Raw genomic sequence first — 27,881 nt, forward strand, 5'->3', positions numbered from 1 at the left:
ATCTGTTTTACTATTGCCCATCTATTTGTCCTAAAGCTCCCCAGCCTTACAAAGGTACTTTGTCTCATGTTTATTTGGGTGGTCCACGTTATTTTCCTTTCTCTTTCCTCCCTAGCCCCTCTTTTCATTTTACTTCCCTTCCCTACCCTTACGCCCTCCCACCTCCCCCCTCGACTCCCCGCCCCAACCCTCCCCCCTCCTCCCAACCCCCGTAGCCTCTTATCGGCCCTTGTTAGGTTAATGGTCGTACATACCCCTACCATCTCCTAATCTATTTGTTATGAGGGTTTGGGGCTTTTTCGCCTGCACCTCTCCCGCCTCTTCCCCTAAGACGGGAGGTATTAAATTCCACATCCTTGTTTTAATCTATACCTTCCTTTCTTTCCTTCCCCTTCACCCCTCTTCCTTTTCCCAAACCCTTTCCCCCCCCCCCTACATTGAGCCAATCATTTCATCTTGCCAGCCTGGGAGTGCAGGCGGGCATATTCCCAATTTCTCGCAGAAATCTTCCAGATCTTCCGGGAAACTCAACTTTGCCGATTTACCATCTTTGTTCCCTATTAAGCAAGCAGGAAAGCCCCATCTGTATTTAATATTATGGGCTTGCAATTCAACTAACAGGGGTTTCAGAAGTTTTTTCCTTGAAAGCGTCTCGGGTGCCATGTCCGGGAATATCTGTATTTCTCTACCATCATAAACAAGTGGGGTTTTTCCCCTTAGCTTTTTCCATATTGCCTCTTTTTCATCAAAAAATGTGAACCGCACAATTATATCTCTCGGTCTGTCCAAATCTCCAGTTCTTGCTTTGCCAATTCTATGAATTCTATCAATCCCTGGGGGGGCTCCCATCACGTTTCCCCACCAGGGGGATAGAATGCTATTTAGTATTGATCTTAAATCTTCACCTTTAGTTTCCGGGATCGAGCGGAGCTTCAAGTTTTGCCTTCTGCTTCTGTTCTCCTGGTCTTCCAATTTATAGAGCATATTCCTTTGTGTTAGTTGTAATATTTTTACTTGGTCTGAAACTTTGTTTAGCTCTTTGGCTTGGAGGTCGATGCGATTTTCTGTAGCTTCTACTCTCTCTAATAGTCCTCCTAAATCTTCTCGAAGTCCCCTAATATCGGTTTTAATTGCATTCTCTAATTTTAAGAGCATCTCCGCCATTTCTCCTTTTGAGGGGGGTAGGTCTTCTATCCTTAATTCTTCTATTTTACTACTCTCCCATTCAATATGTGTTATTGTGTCCTCACTGTCCTGCTGTGCTCCTCCGCCCTTGTATTTGCCTGTTCCCTTCTTATAGTCTGAGGTGGCTGGTTGCCTTTTATCCGATCCAGATTCTTTGGGGCTTGCTCCTTGTGTCATATATTGTTGAATAGTCGAATCATGGCTCTTGTCTTTTAAATTTCGTGAGGCTCCACTTTTCGCCATCTTGTTCGCTGATTTACTCATATTCCAACCTTAACTGGAGCCGAGCACCCCAGAAACTGTTTCCCTTTAGTCCTGAATCCTCATTGAGGTCGCTCCTCCTGCGAATCGCCTTCTATGTGGCTAATTTGTCCTATTTATCTCTTGCTTCCCAATTCTGCTTAGGGGTTCCCAGCCTTCAACCTACTATATGCCTGTGTTCCACTGGGAAGCTTCCCAGGGGTCCCTCGCAGCTAGCTTCCTCTCTCAGTAGATTAATACTGCACCCCGTTATTGTTACTTTAACGGCTTCCCAAAGTTATTCCCCCCTCTAATGGTATAAATATATATCCTGGGGGGCGTTTGTTCAGACCGAGGGGAACCTCTGGGTCTACCAACCTTTCCCTGGGCAGAGGCCTGTGGAACCTAGGGGGGCGAAAAATCGCCTAAATATGTTATCAAGTGACTTTAGCACCAGGCCATCTTGATGTACCAGGCCTAGTGCAGGGAGAACTAACAAACAGGCTGTAGGAGTTGGCCTCCCAACCTTATTCAAACGTATACCACACAGGAACAAAAGGAAAAAAAAGTATATATAACAAAAAAAAAAAAAAAAAAAAAGCACCAACCAAAAAAAGAAAACAAAAAAAAAGTCTGGGGGAAGATACACATTGATCTGATAGCAAATCCCAGAATTAGCTCATGCGACTTTTCAACGTGCTGTTTAATATATACAATGTCATGTGTAATTGAGGTAGTCTATCTTATATTATTCAATTTGTCTCCTGCAGAAACAATGCGTACCTAGCCCACGGATCTCTCGATATCTTAGGGCCCTTTAAATTCCCTACCCCAGATATATCAGGCCATGCGTTTAGGCCTAAAAATGTGTGGTAGCGAATACAGTCCTATTACAGTTTATTCCTCCTTGCTATATCTTCTTTCCTATGATTCTTTAAATCAGATTCACTTATCTGATTATCTTCATGCGTGCCGGGGGAGAAACAAAAAAAAAAAAAAAATATATCCATGCTCTAATCTATATAAACTGATTCTGCACTCAATGTTGCTCACAGGTAGGGGTACTTCTCTCAGCAGGTACACTATCAACATGATAAAAGTGAACTCTCAGAGGCTTCCTCCGCGTATCTGTACGCGGCTCTCCTTGTCAATATATGTTTACCGCCTTAATTTTTAGAACCATGCGACTTTTCTAGCGTGTTGTTCCTCATATGCAATTCGCAAATCGCATACAGTTTGGAGATAGTCTGTAATGTATTATTCAGTTTTATCTTCCGGCGATAATAATATATCTACCCAGCGGATCCACCACTGTCTTAGGACATTACCTTCTGAGCTCCCGACTTAAAATATACCAAGCAGCATCCGACATAGGCATATGTGAAAAGACTACAGTCCTGTATATGGTTTATCTGTCCATGCAAAAACTTCCCTTCTGGAACACTTGAGGTTGCAATATACTCAGCGGGAACACCCAGCCACATAAGTGCACACCTTACTTCAGACACTTTAACCCTCTGTGTACTTCATGCGTGCCGGGGGCGAAACAGAAAGCTCAAGGGAGGGGAAAAAAAAAAAATATATATATATCCATGCTCTAATCTATATATACTGATTCTGCACCCAATGTTGCTCACAGATAGGGGTACTTCTCTCAGCAGGTACAATATCAACAGGATAAAAGTGAACTCTCAGAGGCTTCCTCCGCGTATCTGTACGCGGCTCTCCTTGTCAATATATGTTTACCGCCTTAATTTTTAGAACCATGCGACTTTTCTAGCGTGTTGTTCCTCATATGCAATTCGCGAATCGCATGCAGTTTGGAGATAGTCTAATGTATTATTCAGTTTTATCTTAGGCGATAATAATATATCTACCCAGCGGATCCACCACTGTCTTAGGACATTACCTTCTGAGCTCCCGACTTAAAATATACCAAGCAGCATCCGACATAGGCATATGTGAAAAGACTACAGTCCTGTATATGGTTTATCTGTCCATACAAAAACTTCCCTTCTGGAACACTTGAGGTTGCAATATACTCAGCGGGAACACCCAGCCACATAAGTGCACACCTTACTTCAGACACTTTAACCATCTGTGTATGCAAGACTCCCCTTACCAGCATAGGCTGTCTCCATTTTCACATTAATTGCTGTTCCCCTATACACATATATAATACTCTGCCGAGACATTGTGATGTTAATAAAGTTACCGTCCTTATGTCTGCTGTGTCTCCTGCTGGTTTCCTATTAGTTCCGAGTATAAAAACACCTCCGGATACCTTCATGGTCCCGATGTTTAGGCAGGAGAATCGGCTGTACAGGGGAACGGGGGGGGGGGGGCAAACTGAAGAGCTGTGAGGGTCAGGGGGTGCTCTGTTCCAGGGTCTGTGGAATACTGCAACACCGCTCCGAGCTACTGCCCCGTGGGCTCCCGCATGGCTGGGCTGGGATCTCTCACCTCCCCACTCCACGCCATGTCCTGCTTCTTGTTCAACAGTGCGGTGTGCTGTAGTGCTGACGGCCCCTCCCCTTGGGCGGACGTTACACCCTCTCGTTACTCATCCCACCTGAAAGAGCTGTTTTATACTTTCGATGCAGTCGTTATCACCTTTTTCGACACGTTCGATTACGCCACGTCTGGCGATTCATTCGCAGGTACGGCATTCGAAACCGTTCGACTGCCCGAGCATTTCTATCAGTATCGGTCGAATCGTTCGACTCACAGCCGACTGCTTGTTACGACAAGGCAAGCAGTCCGCACGTTTCGCTTGGTCTGCTTCAATTCGAATATCTCTTCATTCATGCAGTTATGTTATGTATTTCATTCCATCTCATTCCAAGTTATTTCAGTCCCAGTCATTTCTTCCATTTCGAATCATTTCTGTCACTAGTCGCGCTCCGGCGCGAATCCTGTTGCACCTCTGGTGCACCGATTCGCTTTGAAGTGCCCCCAGGGTTTGGCCTCATTTCTGTACATGCTCCAGAGACTGAATCACTCGCAGGTTCACGCACGATCCCTGATTCTTGTCTTTGTCATGGCATATCATTTCTGTCACTTATTACGCTCCAATTCGAATCCTGTCGCATTCTTTTATGCACCGATTCGTCTTGGTGTGCCCAGCTGCTACGCCTCATTTCGGTACATGCTCCAGAGACGGATTCTTTGTAACCTACAGTCCAGTCGTTGAATCCTGTCGCTGTCATGGGATATCATTTCTGTCACTTATTACACTCCAATTCGAATCTTGTCGCATTCTTTATGCACCGATTCGTTCTGGTGTGCCCAGCTGCTACGCCTCATTTCAGTACATGCTCCAGAGACGGATTCTTTATTGTTACCATCACTCCAGTCGTTGAATCTTGTCTCTGTCATGGGATATCATTTCTGTCACTTATTACGCTCCAATTCGAATCCTGTCGCATTCTTTTATGCACCGATTTGTTCTGGTGTGCCCAGCTGCTACGCCTCATTTCAGTACATGCTCCAGAGTCGGATTCTTTGTTGTAACCATCAGTCCAGTCGTTGAATCTTATCTCTGTCATGGCATATCATTTCGGTCACTTATTACGCTCCGATTCGAATCCTGTCGCATTTATTTATGCACCGATTCGTTCCGGTGCGCCCAGCTGTTACGCCTCATTTCAGTACATGCTCCAAGGACAGGATTCATCTGTTGGGTTCAAGGGCTCGTCCTCTGATTCTTGTCTTTGTCATGGGTTTCATTTCATTTCACCTATCACGTTCCGGTACGAATAGTCACATCTGTGTACCAAATTCATCCCGGCGTGCCCCAGGAATGGCCTCATTTCAGTACATGCTCCAAGGACAGGATTCATCCGTTTGGTTCAAGGGCCTCGTCCTCTGATTCTTGTCTTTGTCATGGGTTTTCATTTCATTTCACCTATCACGTTCCGGTACGAATAGTCACATCGGTGTACCAAATTCGTCTCGGCGTGCCCCAGGAACGGCCTCATTTCAGTACATGCTCCAGAATCCGTTTCGTGCTCAGTCGCAAGTTGTGGCATGGCGATCCGGATCTCTGTCATGGCAGCTTCTCTCATCTCACTGTCACATGCCACTCCCCGGTTTGGGTCCAGTTGATTTTTCAAGGTTTGGATGCCTACCAGGGGGGCCTTGCTCCTCGGCCTCATTTCATTATAAAGTTGCCTCAAAAGGGAAAAACACAGCTTCGTTTAGGCATGTTTCGTTGTTTTTCTCCACATTCAAGCGTAGACTTCGTGCAATCGTCGTAAATACACATCCAAGCGTAGACTTCTTGCAATCGTTGCAAGCACGCATCCAGAGATAGACTAATCACAATCATTGTAGACCTCTCGCACTCTTTGCAAGCACGCATACGAGCGTAGACCTCTTGCAGTCGTTGCAAGCACGCATTCGAGCCTAGACCTCTTGCACTCGTTACAAGCACGCATTCGAGCATAGACCTCTCGCACTCATTACAAGCACGCGTTCGTGCATAGACCTCTTGCAGTCGTTGCAAGCACGCATTCGAGCATAAACCTCTTGCGGTCGTTGCAAGCACGCATTCGAGCACAAACCTCTTGCAATCGTTGCAAGCACGCATTCAAGCATAAACCTCTTGCAATCGTTGCAAGCACGCATTCAAGCATAAACCTCTTGCAATCGTTGCAAGCACGCATTCAAGCATAAACCTCTTGCAATCATTGCAAGCACGCATTCAAGCATAAACCTCTTGCAATCGTTGCAAGCACGCATTCGAGCATAAACCTCTTGCAATCGTTGCAAGCACGTGTTCGGGCATAGACCTCTTTCAATCGTTGCAAGCATGCGTTCGAGCATACACCTCTAGCGATCATTGCAAGCACGCATTCGAGCGTAGACCTCTTGCAGTCATGGCAAGCACGCATTCAAGCATAGGCCTCTTGCAATCATTGCAAGCTGATGGCCAGGCACAACTTGTGGCAATCATTGCTGGCAGGCACTTCTGCCTGCTCAATGGGTTGCTTTGGGGAAAGCCTGGATACCTTCCTAAATGTTCGTTGTATTACAGGGTACTTATGCTTATAGGCATAGTTGATCCAGGGAAAATCCGATTGCCTCTCGAGGGGTCAGGAAGGAATTTTTTCCCCTACCGTAGCAAATTGGCCTATGCTCTGTTGGGGTTTTTTGCCTTCCTCTGGATCAGCTGCGGGCGTAGAATTGGGGTGTCGGGTGGTGTGATACCTTATTATTTCGATTTGTGGTTGGACCGGATGGACTTCTGTCTTTTCCGGCCTGGCTACCCATGAAGCCTACTGTAATTCCTTGCAATCGCTGCAGGCACGCGTCCTAGCATAACATCTTGCAATCATGGCAAGCACGCATCCTGGGTAACATCTTGCAACCTCGCAAGCACGCGTCCTAACATACATGCAAGTACAACTCCCGCAGTCTTCGCAGTGCACATGCGGTAACACGAATTGCTCACAGTCACCATGTACACATCTCCTGTGACAAACTCCCGGGCAATTGTCGCAAGCACACGTGCACACACAGCCTTTAGTCACGCCAAGGCTCGCGACTTAGCATAACTTCTGGCAATCATTTGTGGCAAGCACGTTCTCAGGGGGTACGCTAACTGGCTACACGCCATTTTCAGCAGCACTTAATTGGCCACTCGTCTTCTGTGGCTTTTCTTACAAGCCACTCACTGTTGCCCGTCTGTCCGTCTCTTCCTTGGGACAGTTGAGTTCAACTTCCGTCCGCACCAGGATCATGTTGACACACGCGACTGGCTTCTTCCGGTAGCACGCCCAGGCTATTTCTAGCTAGCGTTCAACATTTCTTATCCTTACAATGCTCGGAGAGCCATCGATTGTTACGGCCCATACAGCAAGATCCCCACTACGAGGCGTTCAGAGGCATCAGCCAGTAACCATCGGTCAATGCTCGCCCATTACAACTGCCATCTTTACGGACATATGATACCCTCGCATATTCCCCAGTTTAGTCGTCCAAAAGACACCGACAGTCCCTTCACGGCATGTCGAGCGTCGCCATGCACATTATCCCTCAGGGCTCGCGCCTTTGTGTCACGCCGATTGGTCTTACTGCCCCTCTCACAGGATCCAGAGCAAGTCCTCAGCCGGGTCCCCGCGGCAATAGCAGTCCTTGCTAGGCGGGAGGAATTCCTATCGTCTGGGAATGACGTCTCCCTGTTCGTTCCCTCCGCGTCTTCCCTTTCTCCCCAGGTGATGACCGACGCAGCGGCCCCACGGGCTTGCGGCTGTTTTTTGGCCACCTCTGGCTCACAGCTCCCTGGCCTCCCCAGTTACTGACAATTCCTGGCTGCGCCAAGGCGCCCTCTCCGTTGGTTATGTACTTCCTACGTCGACCGGTCCAGCTCTTGTCGTTGTTTCAGTTCAAACATCCATTCTTCCTTTATCCCCGGTGAATTCAATCAGGCAGCGGACGCCCTCTCCCGCTTTTAACCTTGTCTCATTTTCGCTCAGGTACCCGGAGCCGGGCCAACATCAGCAGCTATCCCGGACTGGTCTCAACTGACCCTGGATTAGCCCCTCACCTCTTAGCGGCTACCCAACTCATTTGATCACTCCCTTTCCCGCAATACCCTCAAGGCCTATCAATCAGCCTGGAGGGCCTTTAACCAACTTCATCACGTATCACAGTACAGAGACGTCCCGTGTCAAGCAAGTCATAGCCTTCATTTCCTACTGCCACTCACAGTTGGTGTTATCCTTTAATACGATCCGGCTATACCTGACCGGTGTACAACATTTCACGTCCCTCCAGGACCCTACCGTACCCTTCCTATTTTCCACGCCGTTCGGGCTGTTATGCGCGGTATCCAGAAAGCGCCAGCCGATGACCAGGACCAAAACGACTGCCTATCACAGGAGACGTCTAGAAATATGTCAGTTTTCCTGGCCACTTCACCTTTTCGGTCTCCACATTGGTGTCATTTACAAGCAGCCATACACCTAGCCTTCTACGGCTTCTTACGGCCAAGCGAGTTTACTTGTTGTAGCCTCACAGCACGCATGCCGTACGAGCACCACCTGGTCCGATACGAAGACCATTTCGTCTTACACTTGGCAGTCTCCAAGACGCAGCAGCTTGGCTCGGGTTCGGACATACACCGCTATAAGTCCAACAACCGCTGGTACCCGGTCGCCATTCTCACGCGCCTGTCGGCCCCTTTTTGGCTGATCAACCAGGAGTTAGTCCTCTTCTGCCATTCCTCACTAAACCTCTGAACGCTGCCCGGTGGAACGTGTCAGGATACTCCCGGGTATCCTTCACCTCTGTCCTACTCACATTATCAAGAAGTTGGGCAGAGGAAGGTCCACCTGTTTCGCCCGCTACATACCCATTCCGCAAGCGGAGATGACCCAGGCCTTTGTCGAGCTCACCCAGTAACAAACTTGGATCAATAAAATGCAACCCCTACCTGAATGTTTTTGCCCCCTTATTTTGGTATACCGTACGTCAGACCAGGGCACACTTTCAGGTCCATTTCAAGTAAGCGAGTTTATGTTAACCTTGTTTGTCATCCTTAACCGTATCGGTCAGAGGGCTCCACACCATAAATAGAAAGGCCAGTATGCTGGCCTGAAATTATGGGAGGAGCCCGGTGGAATATATAACCAGCCCGTTCGCCTGTCCTCCTCGTCGGTTCCGGTGCGCGATACCCACCCACCCATCCCCTTTTTCAGGGCATTTCTCAAGCATCATACTCCTCATGAGAGTACTCATTTCACTCCCTTCATATTCATTTCATTTATCACCCACTTTCTATCTAAGGTATGCCCCCTTATTTTGGTATACCGTACGTCAGACCAGGGCACACTTTCAGGTCCATTTCAAGTAAGCGAGTTTATGTTAACCTTGTTTGTCATCCTTAACCGTATCGGTCAGAGGGCTCCACACCATAAATATATATATACTTTATATATATATATATAGATCGAGAACAGACACAAGACGGAGCTCTGCATAAGTAAATAATCTGGTATTGTCACATACTAATATCATCTACTCAGTATTTGTTTCAGCATGGGGAACTCATCTTATGTAACTTTTCCTTGAGTGGCCTTACTTGCAGGTCAAGGTCATTTAAAAAAAAGTTGTAGCAAAAAAAAAAAACTCTTTTCACAGTGTAGATGTCTGTAGGATAGAAATGTAGAGAACAACCAGAGACACAAATGAAGTCTGATCCATCAATATAATAAATGATGGTCACAAGTCCTTGTTGCTCCTGGAGATCTGGGACCGACTAGAAAAATAAAAATACAAAAAGGAACCCCCAGCACTTGGGATTAAACGATCGGATCATCAATGTGTGACTGACCGGTGTAAGATGTGGCTGTTCAACGTAAAATAAATGTTGTGCAAATGCAGCGATTGGTTTATAGTCATTATATCGGAGAGTGACTAATATTTATATTGTGCTTTTCTTTTGTAGATGTGAGAGTGAAGATATATATTGCATTATCTGGTATCATTATTTCATATTTAATAGGGATGCATTTTGATATGAATTTCTGGAGATTCTTCAAATTCGGTAAGTGTCTAAAAGTTACATAAACAATAATGTGCATATACTGTGTGTGTATATATATATTTATCCAAATCCAATCAATATTTGGTGTGACCATCCTTTGCCTTCTTCTATGTAGACTTGCACACAGTGTCATGGTTATGCAATAGAGTTTGTCTGCTTACCTGTCTCCATGTGTTCATTTCTAGAGACCAGCCGACCCTCACCTAACTGCTTTTATAATCCATCCTCTGGTATGGCTCCACCCTAGCTCCTATCAGAGAACTCTAGATTAACCTGTGCACTGCAGGCCAGCCCTGCTGATCAACCTTTGTGTGTTAGCTTCCTATTACTTGCCGTGTGCTCTGCTGTTATTCCGTTACCGACTTTGGCGTGTCCTTGACCATCCCTGTTTGCCTGTGATCCTGCAGGTTTGGCGTGTCCCTGACTATTCCTGTCTGCTTGTGGCCCCGACCTTGGCTTTGTCCCTCACTATCCCTATCCTCCTGTTGCCTACTGTGGGTGTGAGCTGGGGGACCCTGGGGGTCGCGACCTGGAGCCAGTTGCAGCCAAGTCCATCCTCACCACTCGAGGCACTGGTGAACACCTGCTGGCTCTTAGACTCCGCGCCCCAGAGAATCTTACGCTCTAACCCCGGTGGGATCCATCTTGGTGTTCTGGCGGCCTTGCCTTCCTATCACCTTGAGGCCAGGTGACAGATGCACACCGTAGGGATTAGGAGTGCACCGCAAGGTTGTGGACCCTACGGCTGACTGCTGCGGATGGGGGTCAAGGTGATAGGAAGGCAGGGCCGCCAGAACACCAAGATGGATCCCACCGGGGTTAGAGCGCAAGATTCCCTGGGGCACGGAGTCTAAGAGCCAGCAGGTGTTCACCAGAGCCTTGAGTGGTGAGGATGGACTTGGCTGCAACTGGCTCCAGGTCGCGACCCCCAGGGTCCCCCAGCTCACACCCACAGTAGGCAACAGGAGGATAGGGATGGTGAGGGACAAAGCCAAGGTCGGGGCCACAAGCAGACAGGAATAGTCAGGGACACGCCAAAAGGTCAGGATCACAGGCAAACAGGGATAGTCAAGGACACGCCAAAGTCGGTAACAGAATAACAGCAGAGCACACGGCAGGTAACAGGAAGCTAACACACAAAGGTTGATCAGCAGGGTTGGCCTGCAGTTCACAGGTTAATATAGAGTTCTCTGATAGGAGCTAGGGTGGAGTCATGCCAGAGGATGGATTATAAAAGCAGTTAGGTGAGGGTCGGCTGGTCTCTAGAAATGAACACATGGAGACAGGTAAGCAGATGAACTCTATTGCATAACCATGACACACAGTTTTTGAAGGAACTCAGCAGGTAGGTTGTCATGTGAACATCTTGGCCAACTGCCAGCTGCCTCCATTCCTTCCTCTCAGACAGACTCCATGATGATGGGATCAGGGCGCAGTGGGGGGCCAAACCATCACTTCCAGGACTCCTTGTTCTTCTTCATGCTGAAGATAATTCTTAATGACATTGGCTGTATGTTTGGGGTGGTTGTGTTTGGGGTGGTTGTTCTACTGCAGAATGCTTTTGGGCCTAATCACACGCTTCCCTGATGGTATCAATGTGCTGTTCAAGCTCTTTTGAAGAAGCCCAAAAAAACAGGCAGCGTTGAGGATGCAGTGGTCAGCCAAGGAAACGTGATGCAGCTGATGAAAGACACATCATGCGTACTTCCCTTCCACAAAAACATTTGTCTTCAAAGCTGTACCCTCATTGCAGGCCAAGATAGCCCCTAACATTATTGATCCTGCAAAAAAACAACTTTCTTTCAATGATCTAATTGGGTACTATCCTTGTAAATATGTTCAGTGTGCCAAATGAAAGCCCTCGGTAGAAAAAAATCATGTACTTTTGTTTCCACATTTACTGCTAAATCTTATACAATTAGACAATTTATTACATGCACAACAAACAATTTAGTATATCTTATTGCTTGCCCTTGTGGCAAACAATACCTGGGCAAAACTACCAGATCATTCTCAGTGTGTATAAAGGAGCATATTAACCACTTGCTTACTGGGCACTTAAACACCCTTCCTGCCCAGACCAATTTTCAGCTTTCGATGCTCTCACAATTTGAATGACAATTACTCAGTCATACAACACTGTACCCAAATGAATTTTTTGTCCTTTTTTTCCCACAAATAGAGCTTTCTTTTGGTGGTATTTGATCACCCCTGGGGTTTTTATTTTTTGCGCTATAAATGAAAAAAGACCGAAAATTTTGAAAAAAAAAGCATATTTCTTTGTTTCTGTGACAGAATTATGCAAATTATTAATTTTTCTTCATAAATTTTGGCCACAATTTATACTGCTACATATCTTTGGTAAAAATAACCCAAATTAGTGGATATTATTTGGTCTTTGTGAAAGTTAGAGAGTCTACAAGCTGTGGTGCGAATCGCACAAAATTGATCACATCTGATGTACTGGTGGACTATCTCGCTTCTTGTGACCTGCACAAATCGGGAAAGTACAAATACCCCCCAAATGACCCCTTTTTGGAAAGTAGACATTCCAAGGTATTTAGTAAGAGGCATGGTGAGCTTTTTGATGTTGTAATTTTTTTCCCACAATTCTTTGCAAAATTAAGATTTTTCATTTTTTTTTCTCCACAAAATTGTCATTGTAATAGGTTATTTCTCTCACGTGGCATGTGTATACCACAAATGACACCCCCAAAAAAATTCTGCTACTCCTCCTGAGTATTACAATACCACATGTGTGGGACTTTTTCACAGCCTGGCCACATAGAGAGGCCCAACATACAGGGAGCGCCATCATGTGTTCTAGGAACATAAATTACACATCTAACTTGTTGACTATTTATTACACTTTTGAAGCACCAGAACAATGACACGTGACACTGATGACAGATGGCACTGATACGTGGCAATGATGACACTTATACGTGGCACTGATGACACGTGGCACTGATGACAGATGGCACTAATATGTGGCACTGATGACACATGGCACTTATACGTGGCACTGATGACACGTGGCACTAATACGTGGCACTGAAGACACGTGGCACTAATACGTGGCACTGATGACAGATGGCACTAATACGTGCCACAGATGACAGATGGCACTAATACATGGCACCGATGACGCGTGACACTGATGACAGATGGCACTGATAAGTGGCATTGATGACATGTGACACTGACAACAGATGGCACGTGACACTGACAGGTGGCACTGATGACAAATGGCACAGATACGTGGCACTGATGACAGATGGCACTAATACGTGGCACTGATGACAGATGGCACTATGTGGCACTGATGACACGTGGCACTGATGACAGATGGCACTTATACGTGGCACTGATGACAGATGGCACTGGGGACAAATGGCACAGGCAACAGGTGGCACTGGGGGCAGGTGGCACTGGGGGCAGGTAGCACTGGGGGCAGGTAGCACTGGGGTGGATGGCACTGGGGGCAGGTAGCACTGGGGTGGATGGCACTGGGGTGGATGGTACTGGGGGCAGGTAGCACTGGGGTGGATGGCACTGGGGTGGATGGCACTGGGGCGGATGGCACTGCTGGGGGAGGATTGCACTGCTGGGGGAGGATGGCACTGCTGGGGGAGGATGGCACTTTTTTTTTTTACTCGAGGCAGAACGGCTGCCGCTGCAGCCGTTCATCTCTCCCCTTTCACACTGTCTGTGCGAGGAGGGAGAGCGGCGCTGAGAGATGATCTCATATGTTTACATATGAGATCATCTCCCATTGGACACGCCGATCACACTGTAAACGGCTGCTGTGATTGGCCGTTTACAGCGATCTGTGTTTGCCTGTTCCCGGGGGACACGGCGAACACAGAACTTCCACGATGCACGCCCGCAGCGGCGCACATTGCGGAAGTAAACATCAGGACGTCCAGGGACGACCACCCGGACGAACGCGCCTGCTTTTCGGCCGTCATTCGGCTATAGGGCGGGCGCGAGGTGGTTAATAATATCAAAAAAGGTATGAAAGAACACACAGTCCCCCAAAAATGATGGCTATTGTCACAACAGAGACCCACAGGGGACATCATTTGTGGCCACAGACAAATATGTGGCACCATGGAGAGGGGGATCAACCAAGAGAGAGGTCTCCCAATTGGAGTCCTGGTGGATTCATAAATTGAGATCTTTTTTTTCCCATAAGGCATGAATGTCGAATGGGATAAAAAAAACTATACATAACTTTTCCCTTTCTTGTTCAGCATGATTATTAACCATATAACTTATTAGATTTGATTCTTTAGTGAAACATAAGGTTTCTTTTCTCTATTAAATACTAATTGCATGGATTTTAGGTATTCTTTTGTTTTGTTTTTTAGTTGATGATTTATATTTTATTGTTGTGTTGGTAGAGGTCCACATGATAGGGAACAGCCTTACATACCAATGAGATTTTTCTTCCTTGGTCTGTGTTTTTTACCAACTCATAAAGTTTCACCAATATCAGTTGATTTATCTTTTTTTACGTTATTGAGTATATATATATATATATATATATATATATATATATATATATCGAGTATATGTATTTTTTTTATTTTGTATATACTTGTTTTACAGACCAATTTAGTCTCTTTCTTTTGATGAACCAATCAAGGTCTGGTTTATGTGTAATACAGGAATATGGCCATCTCAGCATGAAGATGAGGTTTAGCTATTTTTTACCAATTAGACGTGTACATTGGATACACTTGTTGGATCTACATAAAATTGGAATTTGCACACTTTTTTGGTATCATGGATTGTTTTACCACTTGGGACTCACTTTTTGATTTATATGCACTAAATTTGTTCAGTGGAGAACTTTAGTGAACAAAGGTGCTTAAACCGCGCCCTATTAAACACCACTCCGCGCCACTTGGAATAATACCTAATGGTTAAAAATATACTGGTAATGATATACCTTTAAGCAGCTACTTTGTTAGAAAACAATGTGTAAAAGACAATATAAAAAAAGTTCCCAAATACATGTTCTTTTAAAATATTGCAGCAGCGCTTTTTATCCACGATAAGGTGCAGATACACAGTCTTATATAAAATCGACCAATAAGAGAAGCATCCAAAGTGGCAAGGAGAAAGTCTTTGCTGTGATCTGTATAAAGCTTCTACCAATATTTCACCAGGCGCGACAAAAATCTCCCCTATGGGGATGCACTCACCAGAAAACCAGCAATATTCACTGCAGCTGGAGGCGAGAAGTCTGAGTTAATTAGCGGGAGAGGAGCTTCTGTAACCCAGGTATTTTCTGGAACTCTCATTTTGCAATACTGACATCTGGTGGAGGTTATCAGTGGAGCAGTGGAAAAGTGGAAAAGATTTTCTATATTGAAAGGCTGAATATTGCTGGTTTTCTGGTGAGCGCATCCCCAAAGGGGAGATTTTTGCCGCATGTGGTGAAATATTGGTAGAAGCTTTATACAGATCACAGCAAAGACTTTCTCCCTGACACTTTTGATGCTTCTCTTATTGGTCGATTTTATATAAGACGGTGTATCTGCATCTCATTGTGGATAAAAAGCGCCGCTGCAATATTTTAAAAGAACATGTATTTGGGAACTTTTTTTATATTGTCTTTTACACAGTGGAGAACTTTGTCAAAAAATTATTATGTCCCTATCAATCATGGATATCAGAAGCTATAGTTCTCCTCAGGTAAGACTCCAGTTCCATCTAATGCCACGTACACACGAGCGGACTGTATGGCGTACTTAGTCCGTCATACAATCCGACGGACAGTCCGTCGTACTTTCCACTGAACGGACTTGACCACACACGGATACACAAACAGTCTGTCGAAAGCTTGTGCGATGACGTGTACAGCACGTACGATGGGACTAGAAATAGGAAGTCCAAGACACAGCAAAGCACCCTTCCGCCGTGTAAATCCTTTCTGAGCATGTGCCATTCTTAGTCCGTCGAACTAGCCTACTGACGAGCGGATTGTCCGCTGAAACCAAAGTACGACGGACAGAATTTCGAAAAAACCGAAATACTTAGTACTCCGGACTGCACGCTGAAAAAGTCAGCTGAAGCCCACACACGAGCGGATTGTCCGCTGAAATGTGTTTCGATGGGCCAAGTACGCCATACAATCCGCTCGTGTGTACGCGGCATTAGGAAGAAGTCTTTGAAACATGGATAGATAAAGCTTCCCAAGCACGAGAAGAATGAGATATCCTTTAAGTATTGAAGAAACAGAGAACTAGTTAGAGTCTCAGGGGCCCTGCTGCTGAAATGATCCTTAAGGCCGGGTTCACACCGGAGCGATGTGGGAATGCCACGAATCCGCTGCGTTTTCCCGCATCGCATGCCTCCCGCCGGAAGTTCACACTGCCCTATGCGGACTGCTGGGAGTGTCAGTGAAACCTTAATGACACCCCCAGATCAGTTCGCATATCGCAGTGCGATCTGCAAACTCGGACAGGAATTGGATCGCATGGTGTGAACACCCATGCGATCCGATTCTGCTGCGGACCAAAAAAAGGGTCCTGTGCGAGTTTGTGGCGGGTGCGATGCGAATTCAGCCATACTATCTGTATGGCTGAACTCGCATCGCACAGAGATCGGATGTGATTTGCACTGCAGTGCGGTGCGAATCACATCCGGTTCTCGCTGCCGCAGCAGTGTGAACCCAGCCTCAAGGATCCCATTTCTGCTCTGGGCCCCTCCCTCCCAGCAATCTTCTGGGGCACATCACAGGTCCCAGAAGATTGCTTGGCCACTCATGACGTGCAGTGCGACTCACGCATGCGCAGTGCACACCCAACTGTGAAGCCGCAAGCTGTCACAGCCGGGTGCAGTAGTGATGTTGGTGCTGTGGAGAGGAGAGGGAGAGGAGCGAGGGTTCAGGTGGCCACATCGCTGGACTGTGGGACAGGTCAGTGTGTGTTCATGAACAGTCAGCAGCTACACCTTTTTGCAGCTGCTAACTTTTAATAAACACAAAAATGGGTGGAACCCCACTTTAACTTAAAGCTGGGAAAGCCGGACTCAGTAGCCTTCGGCTATATTGAGGCAACGTTTGCTGATTTTTGATTGATTCTGTGATCACTCCCCAATATCTTAGCAATATCAAGAGTGCTGCATCCCTCTGAAAGACTTCTTCCAATTTTTGACTTTTCAGAGTCAGTTAAATCTCTTTTTTTGGCCCATTTTGCCCGAGGAAAAGAAGCTTCCTAATAATTATGCACACCTTGATACAGGGTGTTGATCTCTTTAGGCCATACCCTCCCTCATTACACAAATACACATCACCTGATATTCTTAAAGTGTAACTCCACTTTTGTTGAGAAAAAAACATTCCCCTTTGGGTGATCTCTGTACATTGCAAGGTTTATAACAACCTTTGTTGCAGATTCCGACCTTTTGTTATTCTGAAGAAATCCATGTGTGTTTCTCTGTGTCTCTGTGCAACGTCAGTCTAATGGGAGGGGTTTCATAATTATCAGTCAGCTGCAGAGCACTAATGAGGAAATCTGCTGGGCCTGCATCCCTTTGGATGTGTTCCTATCAGCGCTCACCAAAAAAGGACATTTTTGTTGCAGGGGATGCCTGAAATCTGACTTGTATCTTAGTGTAGACTGGGAAAATTGGTGAGCCAATCACACAAGGAGGAAATTATGTTTCTGGGGGAGTGGTCAGTACATGTTTATTTTCATGTTATTTTTTTATCCATTTTTTTTCAATCCAATTTTGTATATTTAACTGTAAATAAAATTATTAGAAGAAAGAATAATCTCATTACATTGAGTTTGAATGTGATCTGTTCTTATCTTTATGATACAATGGCTGAATGAAAAGTGATGCCTGTACTTTCATTTCTGGTGGTCAATAGGCGGCGGCAATAATAAGTGACACATTGAGGTGGATTTACTAAATAGTAAATAGACTGCAGTTGCTCCAGAGCTTAGTAAATGAGCAGAAGCTCTGCTGACTTCCATCCTCCAATCAAGTGCAAAAATGCATTTTTTTTTTCCTTGCACGTGATTGGGTATTCTTTGTAGGGTGAAGCTTCTTCTCATTTACTAAACTCTGGAACAACTGCACTTTGCAAAGTGCACAGTCTATTTGTCATTTGTGTAGGTTCTTCTCTATCACTGCTGTTTAAAGTGGGTCATTGCAATGATACCATTTTTAAAACTGAGTGTATATCCTCATCAGTGTGCTGTGATTGGGATCCTGGCAGCAGAAAGTGTTGCTTCAATACAAATTCACATTTGTACACCCCTCACATTTTTGTAAATCTTTTCTTCTCTCTTTTCATGTGACAACACTGAAGAAATGACACTTGTCTACAATGTAAAGTAGTGAGTGTACAGCTTGTATAACAGTGTAAATTTCCTGTCCCCTCAAAATAACTCAACACACAGCCATTAAGTGAAAATGTCCAAATTGGGCCCAATTAGCCATTTTACCTCCCCGGTGTCATGTGACTCTTTATGTCCCATACACATGATCGTTCTATCCGGCGGACTTGGTCGTGTGTGGGCTCCGGCGCACTTTTTTTTCCCAAAAGTCCGGCGGACTTAGAAAGAAGTTTTGACTCAAAATTGTCTCAAGAAGATTGACTCAATCCGCCCGTCTGTGTGCTAGTCCGCTTGACTTTTGAAATGAACAGACTTGCCCACACAAGTCCGTGAAAGTCCGTTCATTTTGAACGTGGCTCCAGGTAGACGGGACTAGCAAAGGAAGTCAATGTTGCCACCTCCATCGGTGAGATTGACACCTCGCTAGACCCATCACCTGGTATAGACTTAGAGGGGAAGCCCTATGCCAAAAAAACGGCATGGGGGTCCCCTCAAATTCCATATGAGACCCTTATCCACTTAAGCACTCTGCCCAACCAGTCACAAAAGGTGGTGGGGATGAGCGAGCGCCCCCCCCCCACCCCAAAGCACCTTGTTCCCATGCTGATGAGGACAAGGGCCTCTTCCCGTCAACCCTGGCCATTGGTTGTCGGGGTCTGCGGGAGGTGGGCTTATCGGAATCCGGGAGCCCGCTTTAATAAGGGGGCCCCCAGATACCGGCACCCCACCCTATGTGAATGAATATGGGGTACACCGGAGAGAAAACAAGAAGGCGGTGGCGGCGACAGCAACAGAAGACCGGGCCAACGCTAGTAAAAGAGATGGAAGAAGAAAGCAGAGGCCTGGCAAGAAGAACCGAAGAGGGGGACAAGACCCCCTGAAGAGTGGAAGAAGACCCCCGGACAGCGGCGACGATGAAGAAGCTGGGCTCCTCCGCTAGTAAAAGAGCTAGAAGAATATAGCGAGGAGTCCGCCGAGAAGACCCCCAAGACGGAAGACCAACGGAGCTGTCTAATAAATTATTTTAAAAACTTGTGTTGTGTTTTTTTTCATTGACACTTTTCCCTCAGGTGAATTGGTAGGGGTAAGTTGTACCCCATACTCATTCACATAGGGTGGGGGGCCCGTATCTGGGGGCCCCCTTATTAAAGGTGTCAATCTCGCAGATGGAAGTGGCAACATTGAATTCCTTCGCTAGTCCCGTCTACCTGGATCCACGTTCAAAATGAACGGACTTTCCTCCGTGTGTGGACAAGTCCGTTCATTTCAAAAGTCTGGTCGTGTATGGGCAGGTCCGCTCGTTCGGAAAGTCCGGCGGACCTCCTCTGCAAAGTCCGGCGGTTTGTCCACCGGACTAAGTTCGCCAGATAGTCCGATCGTGTGTACGCGGAATTAGTGTTACAAGGTCTCAGGTGTGAATGGGGAGCAGGTGTGTTAAATTTGGTGTTATCACTCTCACTCTCTCATACTGGTCACTGGAAGTTCAACATGACACCTCATGGCAAAGAACTCTCTGAGGATCTGAAAAAAAGAATTGTTGCTCTACATAAAGATGGCCTAGGCTATAAGAAGATTGCCAAGTCCCTGAAACTGAGCTGCAGCACGGTGGCCAAGACCATACAGCGGTTTAACAGGACAGGTTCCCTTCAGAACAGGCCTTGCCATGGTCCACCAAAAAAGTTGAGTGCACGTGCTCAGCGTCATATACAGAGATTGTCTTTGGGAAATGGACCTATGAGTAATATCAACATTTCTGCAGAGGTTGTAGGGGTGGGGGGGGTCACCCTGTCAGTGCTCAGACCATACGCCGCCCACTGCATCAAATTGGTCTGCATGGCTGTCATCCCAGAAGGAAGCCTCTTCTAAAGATAATGCACAAGAAAGCCTGCAAATAGTTTGCTGAAGACAAGCAGACTAAGGACATGGATTACTGGAACCATGTCCTGTGGTCTGATGAGACCAAGATAAACGTATTTGGTGTCAGATGGTGACAAGCGTGTGTGGGGGCAACCAGGTGAGGAGGACAAAGACAAGTGTGTCTTGTCTACAATCAAGCATGGTGGTGGGAGTGTCGTGGTCTGGGGCTGCATGAGTGCTGCCAGCACTGGGGAGCTACAGATCATTGAGGGGACCATGAATGCCAACATGTACTGTGACATACTGAAGCAGAGCATGACCCCCTCCCTTCAGAGACTGGGCCGCAGGGCAGTATTCCAACATGATAACCACCCCAAACACACCTCCAAGATGACCACTGCCTTGCTAAAGAAGCTGAGGGTAAAGGTGATGGACTGACCAAGCATGTCTCCAGACCTAAACCCTATTGAACATCTGTGGGACATCCTCAAACGGAAGGTGGAGGAGCGCAAGGTCTCCAACATCCACCAGCTCTGTGATGTCATCATGGAGGAGGGGAAGGGGACCCCAGTGACAATCTGTGAAGCTCTGGTGACCTCCATGCCCAAGAGGGTGAAGGCAGTGCTGGAAAATAATGGTGGTTACACAAAATATTGACACTTTGGGCCTAATTTAGACATTTTGACTTAGGGGTGTACTCACTTTTGTTGTCAGCGGTTTACTTTACATTGTAGACAAGTGTCATTTCTTCAGTGTTATCACATAAAAAGATAGAAGAAAATATTTACATAAATGTGAGGGGTGTACTGACTTTTGTGACATACTGTATGTGAGCTGTTTATGGGGATCACTGTGCTGATTGCATGACTGGGCCAAATTATGCAAACATATAAAAAATGATTATACGTAAAAAATAACATCTTCTTAGCCCTTGTACACACGGGTCGGACATTTCGACAACAAAATCCGTTGGATTTTGTCCGACGGATTTTGTCCAAAACTGGTGTTGCATACACATGTTCGGACAAAGTTGTTGATGACGTTATTTCGTTACGATGGGACTATGTTCAGGCTAGTAGCCAATAGCTTTGATGTAGGAATTTGATCTGAGCATGCGTGGCACTTTGTTCGATCGGAATTCTCTACACACAATAGGACAAAGCCCGATCGGACCATGTTGTGGGAAAATGTTATAGCCCAGCTCTAAAACTTTGTCGGTCAGATATTCCGACGGAAACAATCTGATGGAGCCCACACACGGTCAGATTATCCGACAACACGGTCCGATCGGACATTTTCCGCCGGAATGTCCGACCGTGTGTGCAAGGGCTAAGAATATCTGTGCTTAATTTATTGCAATTATTCCTGAGCAGTCCGGACTCCTAGACATGGAGACATTGCTTTTCATTCAAACCTCTTCTCACTTTATTCTGTTCCCATATGAGAACACGTCCTTCTTATGGTGTATGGAGGAATATGAAATGTATTTTACTCCTTCTCATTGTTTTCTAGGTGTACCTTCTCTATCTGAGATCTCAGGGGATCGATATATTCCTCATATGAAGAGAACGACTCTAACCTGTCAGATAACAAATTTCAGACAACAAGAAATCCAGATAAATGTATATCTGAGAAGATGCCATGAAATTAAAAGACAGCTTATTGCCTCCTGGGATTCCACAGACCAGACACCATCCAATAAATCTATTAAAGACTCATCGACAGCTGGAGACCAGAGGGACAATAAAGTCCTTTTTCTGCCTCTTGTAGAAAAAGGTGATGAAAACCGTACATTGTTACCTGTGGAAATGGATGTTAAAATAACAAAATCCTGGTTTGGATTGTACAACTGTCTCTGCTCCATTACTATAACCCCGAGTGCAGATACAGATGACGGTGCGGCGCTCTCTGTAGAAGTGGAACATGCTTCTCTGCAATCGCCCATCTCTGTATACAGAACTCTGACTATGTACAAAGGTAAGTAGTGGTCATGTTGTAGGTACTGAAATTGTGCTATACACTTAAAAGAGATCTGAGGTCACAGCATACACTTTCCTTTTACAGCATCAGCATTGTAATAATACAAACAATAATACTGTATATATGCACACATGTGTTTGTACTGGGAGTGCCCTGCACAGCGTTCTCCCAGGACAGGGGACCAGACTCTCACCAAGAGCCCCGGGTCCTGTACTAACATTCAGGAACTGGGATGCCAGGATCCTCATCAGCTGATTGCTGTGCAGCACACTCATGTTTTTTTTTTATTCTCCTCTTAAATATAGAAAAAGATGCATTCTATACTAAAGAAGAAAAATATAAAAAGAAACAAATATGTGTTGGAAAAAAAAAAAAAAGAGAAAAAATATGAAGATCAGGGTTGTATCTATGTCCGTGATGGGGTTAGAGTTAGGGTCAAGGTAAGGGTAAGTGTATTTTAGGAAGGAATAAAATAAAAATAATTTTTTGTTAATTAGTATCAGTATGTTTTAGGTAGGATAAAAAAAAATGCACTGTAGTTTATGGACTATGAGTACAAATGACAAAATGACATCCACATGTGTGGTATTACTGCAATCACCAGGAGCAGGAGAGTTTACTTTGGGTTTTTCTTCAGTGGAAGTTTATGGTAACAGCAAGAAATATACAGCTACATTTTAAAAATATACAGTATTTTTTTTACTATTTCGTGCCAGCTTTTAATAATGATAAAAAAAAAAAAAAATCAAGCTACACTCATTACCATTTACCACCAAATAAAACCCCAATTTGTGTTAAAAAATGCAGTCTAATTCATCTGGATACACAAAGTAGTTGGGTTGATGTGCACAGCTATACTAACACATGTCGTCCCCTCCTCTTTCCTGACCTGCTCAGCTCCATGCTCAGATGAGGGTCTGGTATAGATTTGGGGGGGGGGGGGGGACTCAGCGCCGCTTTTTAAAAATACATTTCAATGTTTTATGCATGCTACAGATGGACCAGTTTAAACAGCAACACTCATTTCTACTAATAGTCCACAACATAAATACATAAAATAGTGAAAATTCATATATAAAATCCAAAGTGCAACGTGTTGCAATCCTATAGTCGCATAAAAGTGCAAATATTCCAATGTGCCGCTGTGGCTGATAAAACAATAATGCTCGTTGCTATTAGTGTAAAATCTACAACATAAAACCGTGAAATAATAAAAACAAGAAAAAAGAAAAAACACAATATAACATTCAAAAGTGCAGCGTGTTGCGATCCTAAAATCGCATAGAATGCAGGTGTTCTGTTGTGGTGCACATAGGCAAACCTTCAAACATAAATAATAATTAAGTGACAAAAAATATAAGTGTATCAGACAAAAAGTCCGTTTTCAGTGCAAAGTGCTGCAATTATTCTCAAAATCGCATAGGATGTGACTTCTTCAGCAAGATATACGACGTGGAGCTGTTGCGATGGGAAGGGCAGTGGTGCTGGTGGAAGGGGATGTGGCCTTGGTGGTCCCGTATATACCAGTAATGGATGTCCCCTTACCTTACCGCTGTAAGGTAACAGCGTATATATAGAGGGCTTTTTGGGATCCTTTAGCGGAATTTTCCCTTTACTGTGGGGTGCCCAGGTCCTGGCCAATGATATGGTCCCTTTAAGGGGGTTTCCTCTGTGGTATTGCAGTCAGGGTTCCTCAGTGGTATGGCATATACATGGGTTTAAGCAGAGATGGAGGAAGAATACTCCATAGTGTAAAGTGCTTCAACAGGTTTATTGTTATTAAAGTGGGAGTCCGGCCGGGACTCCGCGTTTTTTTTTTTTTTAAAGCCAGCAGCTACAAATACTGCAGCTGCTGACTTTTAAAATAGTGACACTTACCCGTCCAGCGCGCCCGCGATGTCGGCACCCGAAGGTGATCTGTAGATCGTTTCTCGGGTGCTGCCACCGCCATCTTGGTTATGGGAATCAGGAAATGGAGCCTTTCGGCTTCATTTCCCGGTTCCCTACTGCGCATGCGCGAGCCGCGCTGCGCAATAAGGACGGTCCCCGCTGCCTCTGGGATCTGTGTGTTTTCCCAGCAGGCAGCGGGGCACTTGCGGAAAGGGGCGGGCACTTGCGGAAAGGGGTGTAATCTACGCCCCTTTCCGCAGAGAGCTATCCCGGAAGTGGGTGCAGTTACCTGGATTATCCAGGTAACTGCACCCCCTCCCCCCTGAAAGGGGCCAATTGTGGTGCCGGAGGGGGGGAGGATTCCGATGAGCGGAAGGTCCATTTTAGGGTGGACCTCCGCTTTAAAACAGTTTAAAAATACTCACAAACAAACAGTCTGTACAAGCAGTGTATAAACGAGCTGCAGGCTTGGTCTACGTCACTTCCTGGTTGCTGTGTCCCGACGCGTGTTCGTCACGGGTCACGTGACTTCATCAGGAGATAAACACAACAGTAGGAAGTGTCCTTAAATAGCTTAAACAGAGCTAGTATATGGCAGCCATTATTATGGAGACCCGGAAGTCAGCCGGCGGCCATTTTGTTGTTGATAATGTCGCCGGAAAGGGGACCGTGGCCATTTTTTTGGTGTCTGGCATACTTATTGTGTTTTAAAACCCGGAAATGGATAGAAGGCACCCACCCATCTATCCATTAAACAGGAAATGCGGCCGGCGCCATTGATATGGTTAGTTATATGTCACAGAATGGTTAGTGAACATACTGGATATAGAGGACCGTTTTACATATGTAAATATAAATAAAGAAATGTGAACACAGATAAAACAAGCAAGATTGCTAGTTAAGGGACGTATTGAGTTATGTGGCACTGAATAAACCATACACTGTTAAAATATAAAAAATATATTAATAGATATGTGTATGTATATAACAATAGGTATATATATAACTATAAGGGGAAAATGAAAATAAAAATAAAATTACATTTAATATAATCGGAGGGGAAGGGAAAGAAATTATTAAAAATTCCTGGAGAAAATATTTAAAATATTAGAGGAATTTTTCTAAAATTAATAAAGCACTAGCGTAAAAGTCGCATAATTAATAAATATATCAGAACATTTTAATATATATTATATATATACCTATTGATATATACATACACATATCTATTAATATATTTTTTATATTTTAACAGTGTATGGTTTATTCAGTGCCACATAACTCAATACGTCCCTTAACTAGCAATCTTGCTTGTTTTATCTGTGTTCACATTTCTTTATTTATATTTACATATGTAAAACGGTCCTCTATATCCAGTATGTTCACTAACCATTCTGTGACATATAACTAACCATATAAATGTTGCCGGCCACATTTCCTGTTTAATCGATAGATGGGCGGGTGCCTTCTATCCATTTCCGGGTTTTAAAACACAATAAGTATGCCAGACACCAACAAAAATGGCCGCGGTCCCCTTTCCGGCAACATTATCAACAACAAAATGGCCGCCGGCTGACTTCCGGGTCTCCATAATAATGGCTGCCATCTACTAGCTCTGTTTAAGCTATTTAAGGACACTTCCTACTGTTGTGTTTATCCCCTGATGAAGTCACGTGACCCGTGACGAACACGCGTCGGGACACAGCAACCAGGAAGTGACGTAGACCAAGCCTGCAGCTCGTTTATACACTGCTTGTACAGACTGTTTGTTTGTGAGTATTTTTAAACTGTTTTAATAACAATAAACCTGTTGAAGCATCTTACACTATGGAGTATTCTTCCTCCATCTCTGCTTAAACCCATGTATATGCCATACCACTGAGGAACCCTGACTGCAATACCACAGAGGAAACCCCCTTAAAGGGACCATATCATTGGCCAGGACCTGGGCACCCCACAGTAAAGGGAAAATTCCGCTAAAGGATCCCAAAAAGCCCTCTATATATACGCTGTTACCTTACAGCGGTAAGGTAAGGGGACATCCATTACTGGTATATACGGGACCACCAAGGCCACATCCCCTTCCACCAGCACCACTGCCCTTCCCATCGCAACAGCTCCACATCGTATATCTTGCTGAAGAAGTCACATCCTATGCGATTTTGAGAATAATCGCAGCACTTTGCACTGAAAACGGACTTTTTGTCTGATACACTTATATTTTTTGTCACTTAATTATTATTTATGTTTGAAGGTTTGCCTATGTGCACCACAACAGAACACCTGCATTCTATGCGATTTTAGGATCGCAACACGCTGCACTTTTGAATGTTATATTGTGTTTTTTCTTTTTTCTTGTTTTTATTATTTCACGGTTTTATGTTGTAGATTTTACACTAATAGCAACGAGCATTATTGTTTTATCAGCCACAGCGGCACATTGGAATATTTGCACTTTTATGCGACTATAGGATTGCAACACGTTGCACTTTGGACTTAATATGAATTTTCACTATTTTATGTATTTATGTTGTGGACTATTAGTAGAAATGAGTGTTGCTGTTTAAACTAGTCACATAGACATACCCAGACCTGTATTGTTTACTGGATATCCCCCCATTGCGAATTTTATATACTGTTTTTATCAATAGATATATCCTCCTTGTGTACAGCGCACCACTACCTTTCTTACTCATTATTCCCCGGGGTTCAGATATTTCCCTTTCAGTGTGTGCAGCAGTACCCTATCTTCCTCTATTTCCCTGACGTGGCGCAGGAATACTTCTTTTCCACTCACTTTACAGGCACATTACAGGGACCTCCAGGTACTATATTTAATGGATTTTTTTCATTTTAATGTTTCAGTTTTTAGCATAAATAAAATCACTGCTCCTGAAAAATAAAACAATCTTTTTTAAAATGTTCTTTTATGCCGGCTGGCTTGTGGCGGGGAGCTTCGTGATGATGTAGGCACTGTCACGGAGGCAGGGGCTTGAGTGAACCGGCCGGGCACGAAGCCTCCCCAGTCTCCGGAAGCCGGGGGAAAGCAAGGAGAGTGTGGGGTGAGAGAGACCCCGGCGGCGGACGAATTCCCGAGCGCTGACATTTCCCCCCGCAGGATTCCAAGGGGTTGGGTGTGCCGGTCAGGCGGAAGAGGGAGAGCAGAAGCGAGAGGGGGGTGATGAACGGGGGGACACCGGCCTGACGGGAGAATGAGATCCCGGCGGAGCTACCCCTCCCTCCCCCCCCCGCTAATTCACAAGCTATGGTTGCGTGCATCCGGGAATGGATTTGGGAAGTCGTAGTTCTCATCGCATCCAGTGACAGCAGGTGTCAGAAACCATCAGGGTAAGCAGAGGCAACAACTATGGAGAGAGCCGTGAGTATACTCCAATGATCTATTTTGATAAATCCACCGAGAAGAGGTAAATGAACAGTTGAAAGTCTATATACAAGAGGTTTGCCTGAATAAGCTGAAGCAATGTGCAGCTGAGTGTCAAATGTACATGAAGATTGTTAAACTTGCCGAAGTTTGTTATGGCGGAAGGTTGCTGACCAGAGCTGCACATTTACTTCTATGGTACAAGCATTACTAGAATCATTGGAAAGTGGGGTTCTTGAAGAGAAATACCTATGGCGTACCCCCGATGGGTCTGACTCAGTATAATATTAAGGCTGTAAGCAGGGCACCGTCTAGCAAAACATATTTCTGGTATTTAATAGCCAGGAAATATAAAATCAAAACAGCCCCTATCATGGTACGCCATTGTTTCTAGAGTGAGAACTACTTAATACAGATGGTGAATGAAGCCCCGATC

At 45.1% G+C, this 27,881-nt stretch overlaps 1 protein-coding gene across 2 annotated transcripts in view; it reads left to right on the forward strand.

Annotated features, from left to right (window-relative positions):
* The window catches only part of LOC143929689 (uncharacterized), a 126,395-nt gene that overhangs the window by 81,133 nt on the left and 17,381 nt on the right, over nucleotides 1-27,881 (forward strand). For both annotated transcript variants that reach the window (XM_077453634.1, XM_077453635.1), the window contains 2 exons: nucleotides 9,878-9,976; nucleotides 21,706-22,170. In XM_077453634.1, the coding sequence (XP_077309760.1) occupies nucleotides 9,878-9,976; nucleotides 21,706-22,170 (564 nt within the window). The remainder of the gene's footprint in view (nucleotides 1-9,877; nucleotides 9,977-21,705; nucleotides 22,171-27,881) is intronic.

This window comes from Lithobates pipiens, unplaced genomic scaffold, assembly GCF_037356315.1.
Source record: "Lithobates pipiens isolate NorthernLeopardFrog02 unplaced genomic scaffold, aLitPip1_a1.2 Scaffold_24, whole genome shotgun sequence".
Taxonomy (NCBI): Eukaryota; Metazoa; Chordata; class Amphibia; order Anura; family Ranidae; genus Lithobates; species Lithobates pipiens.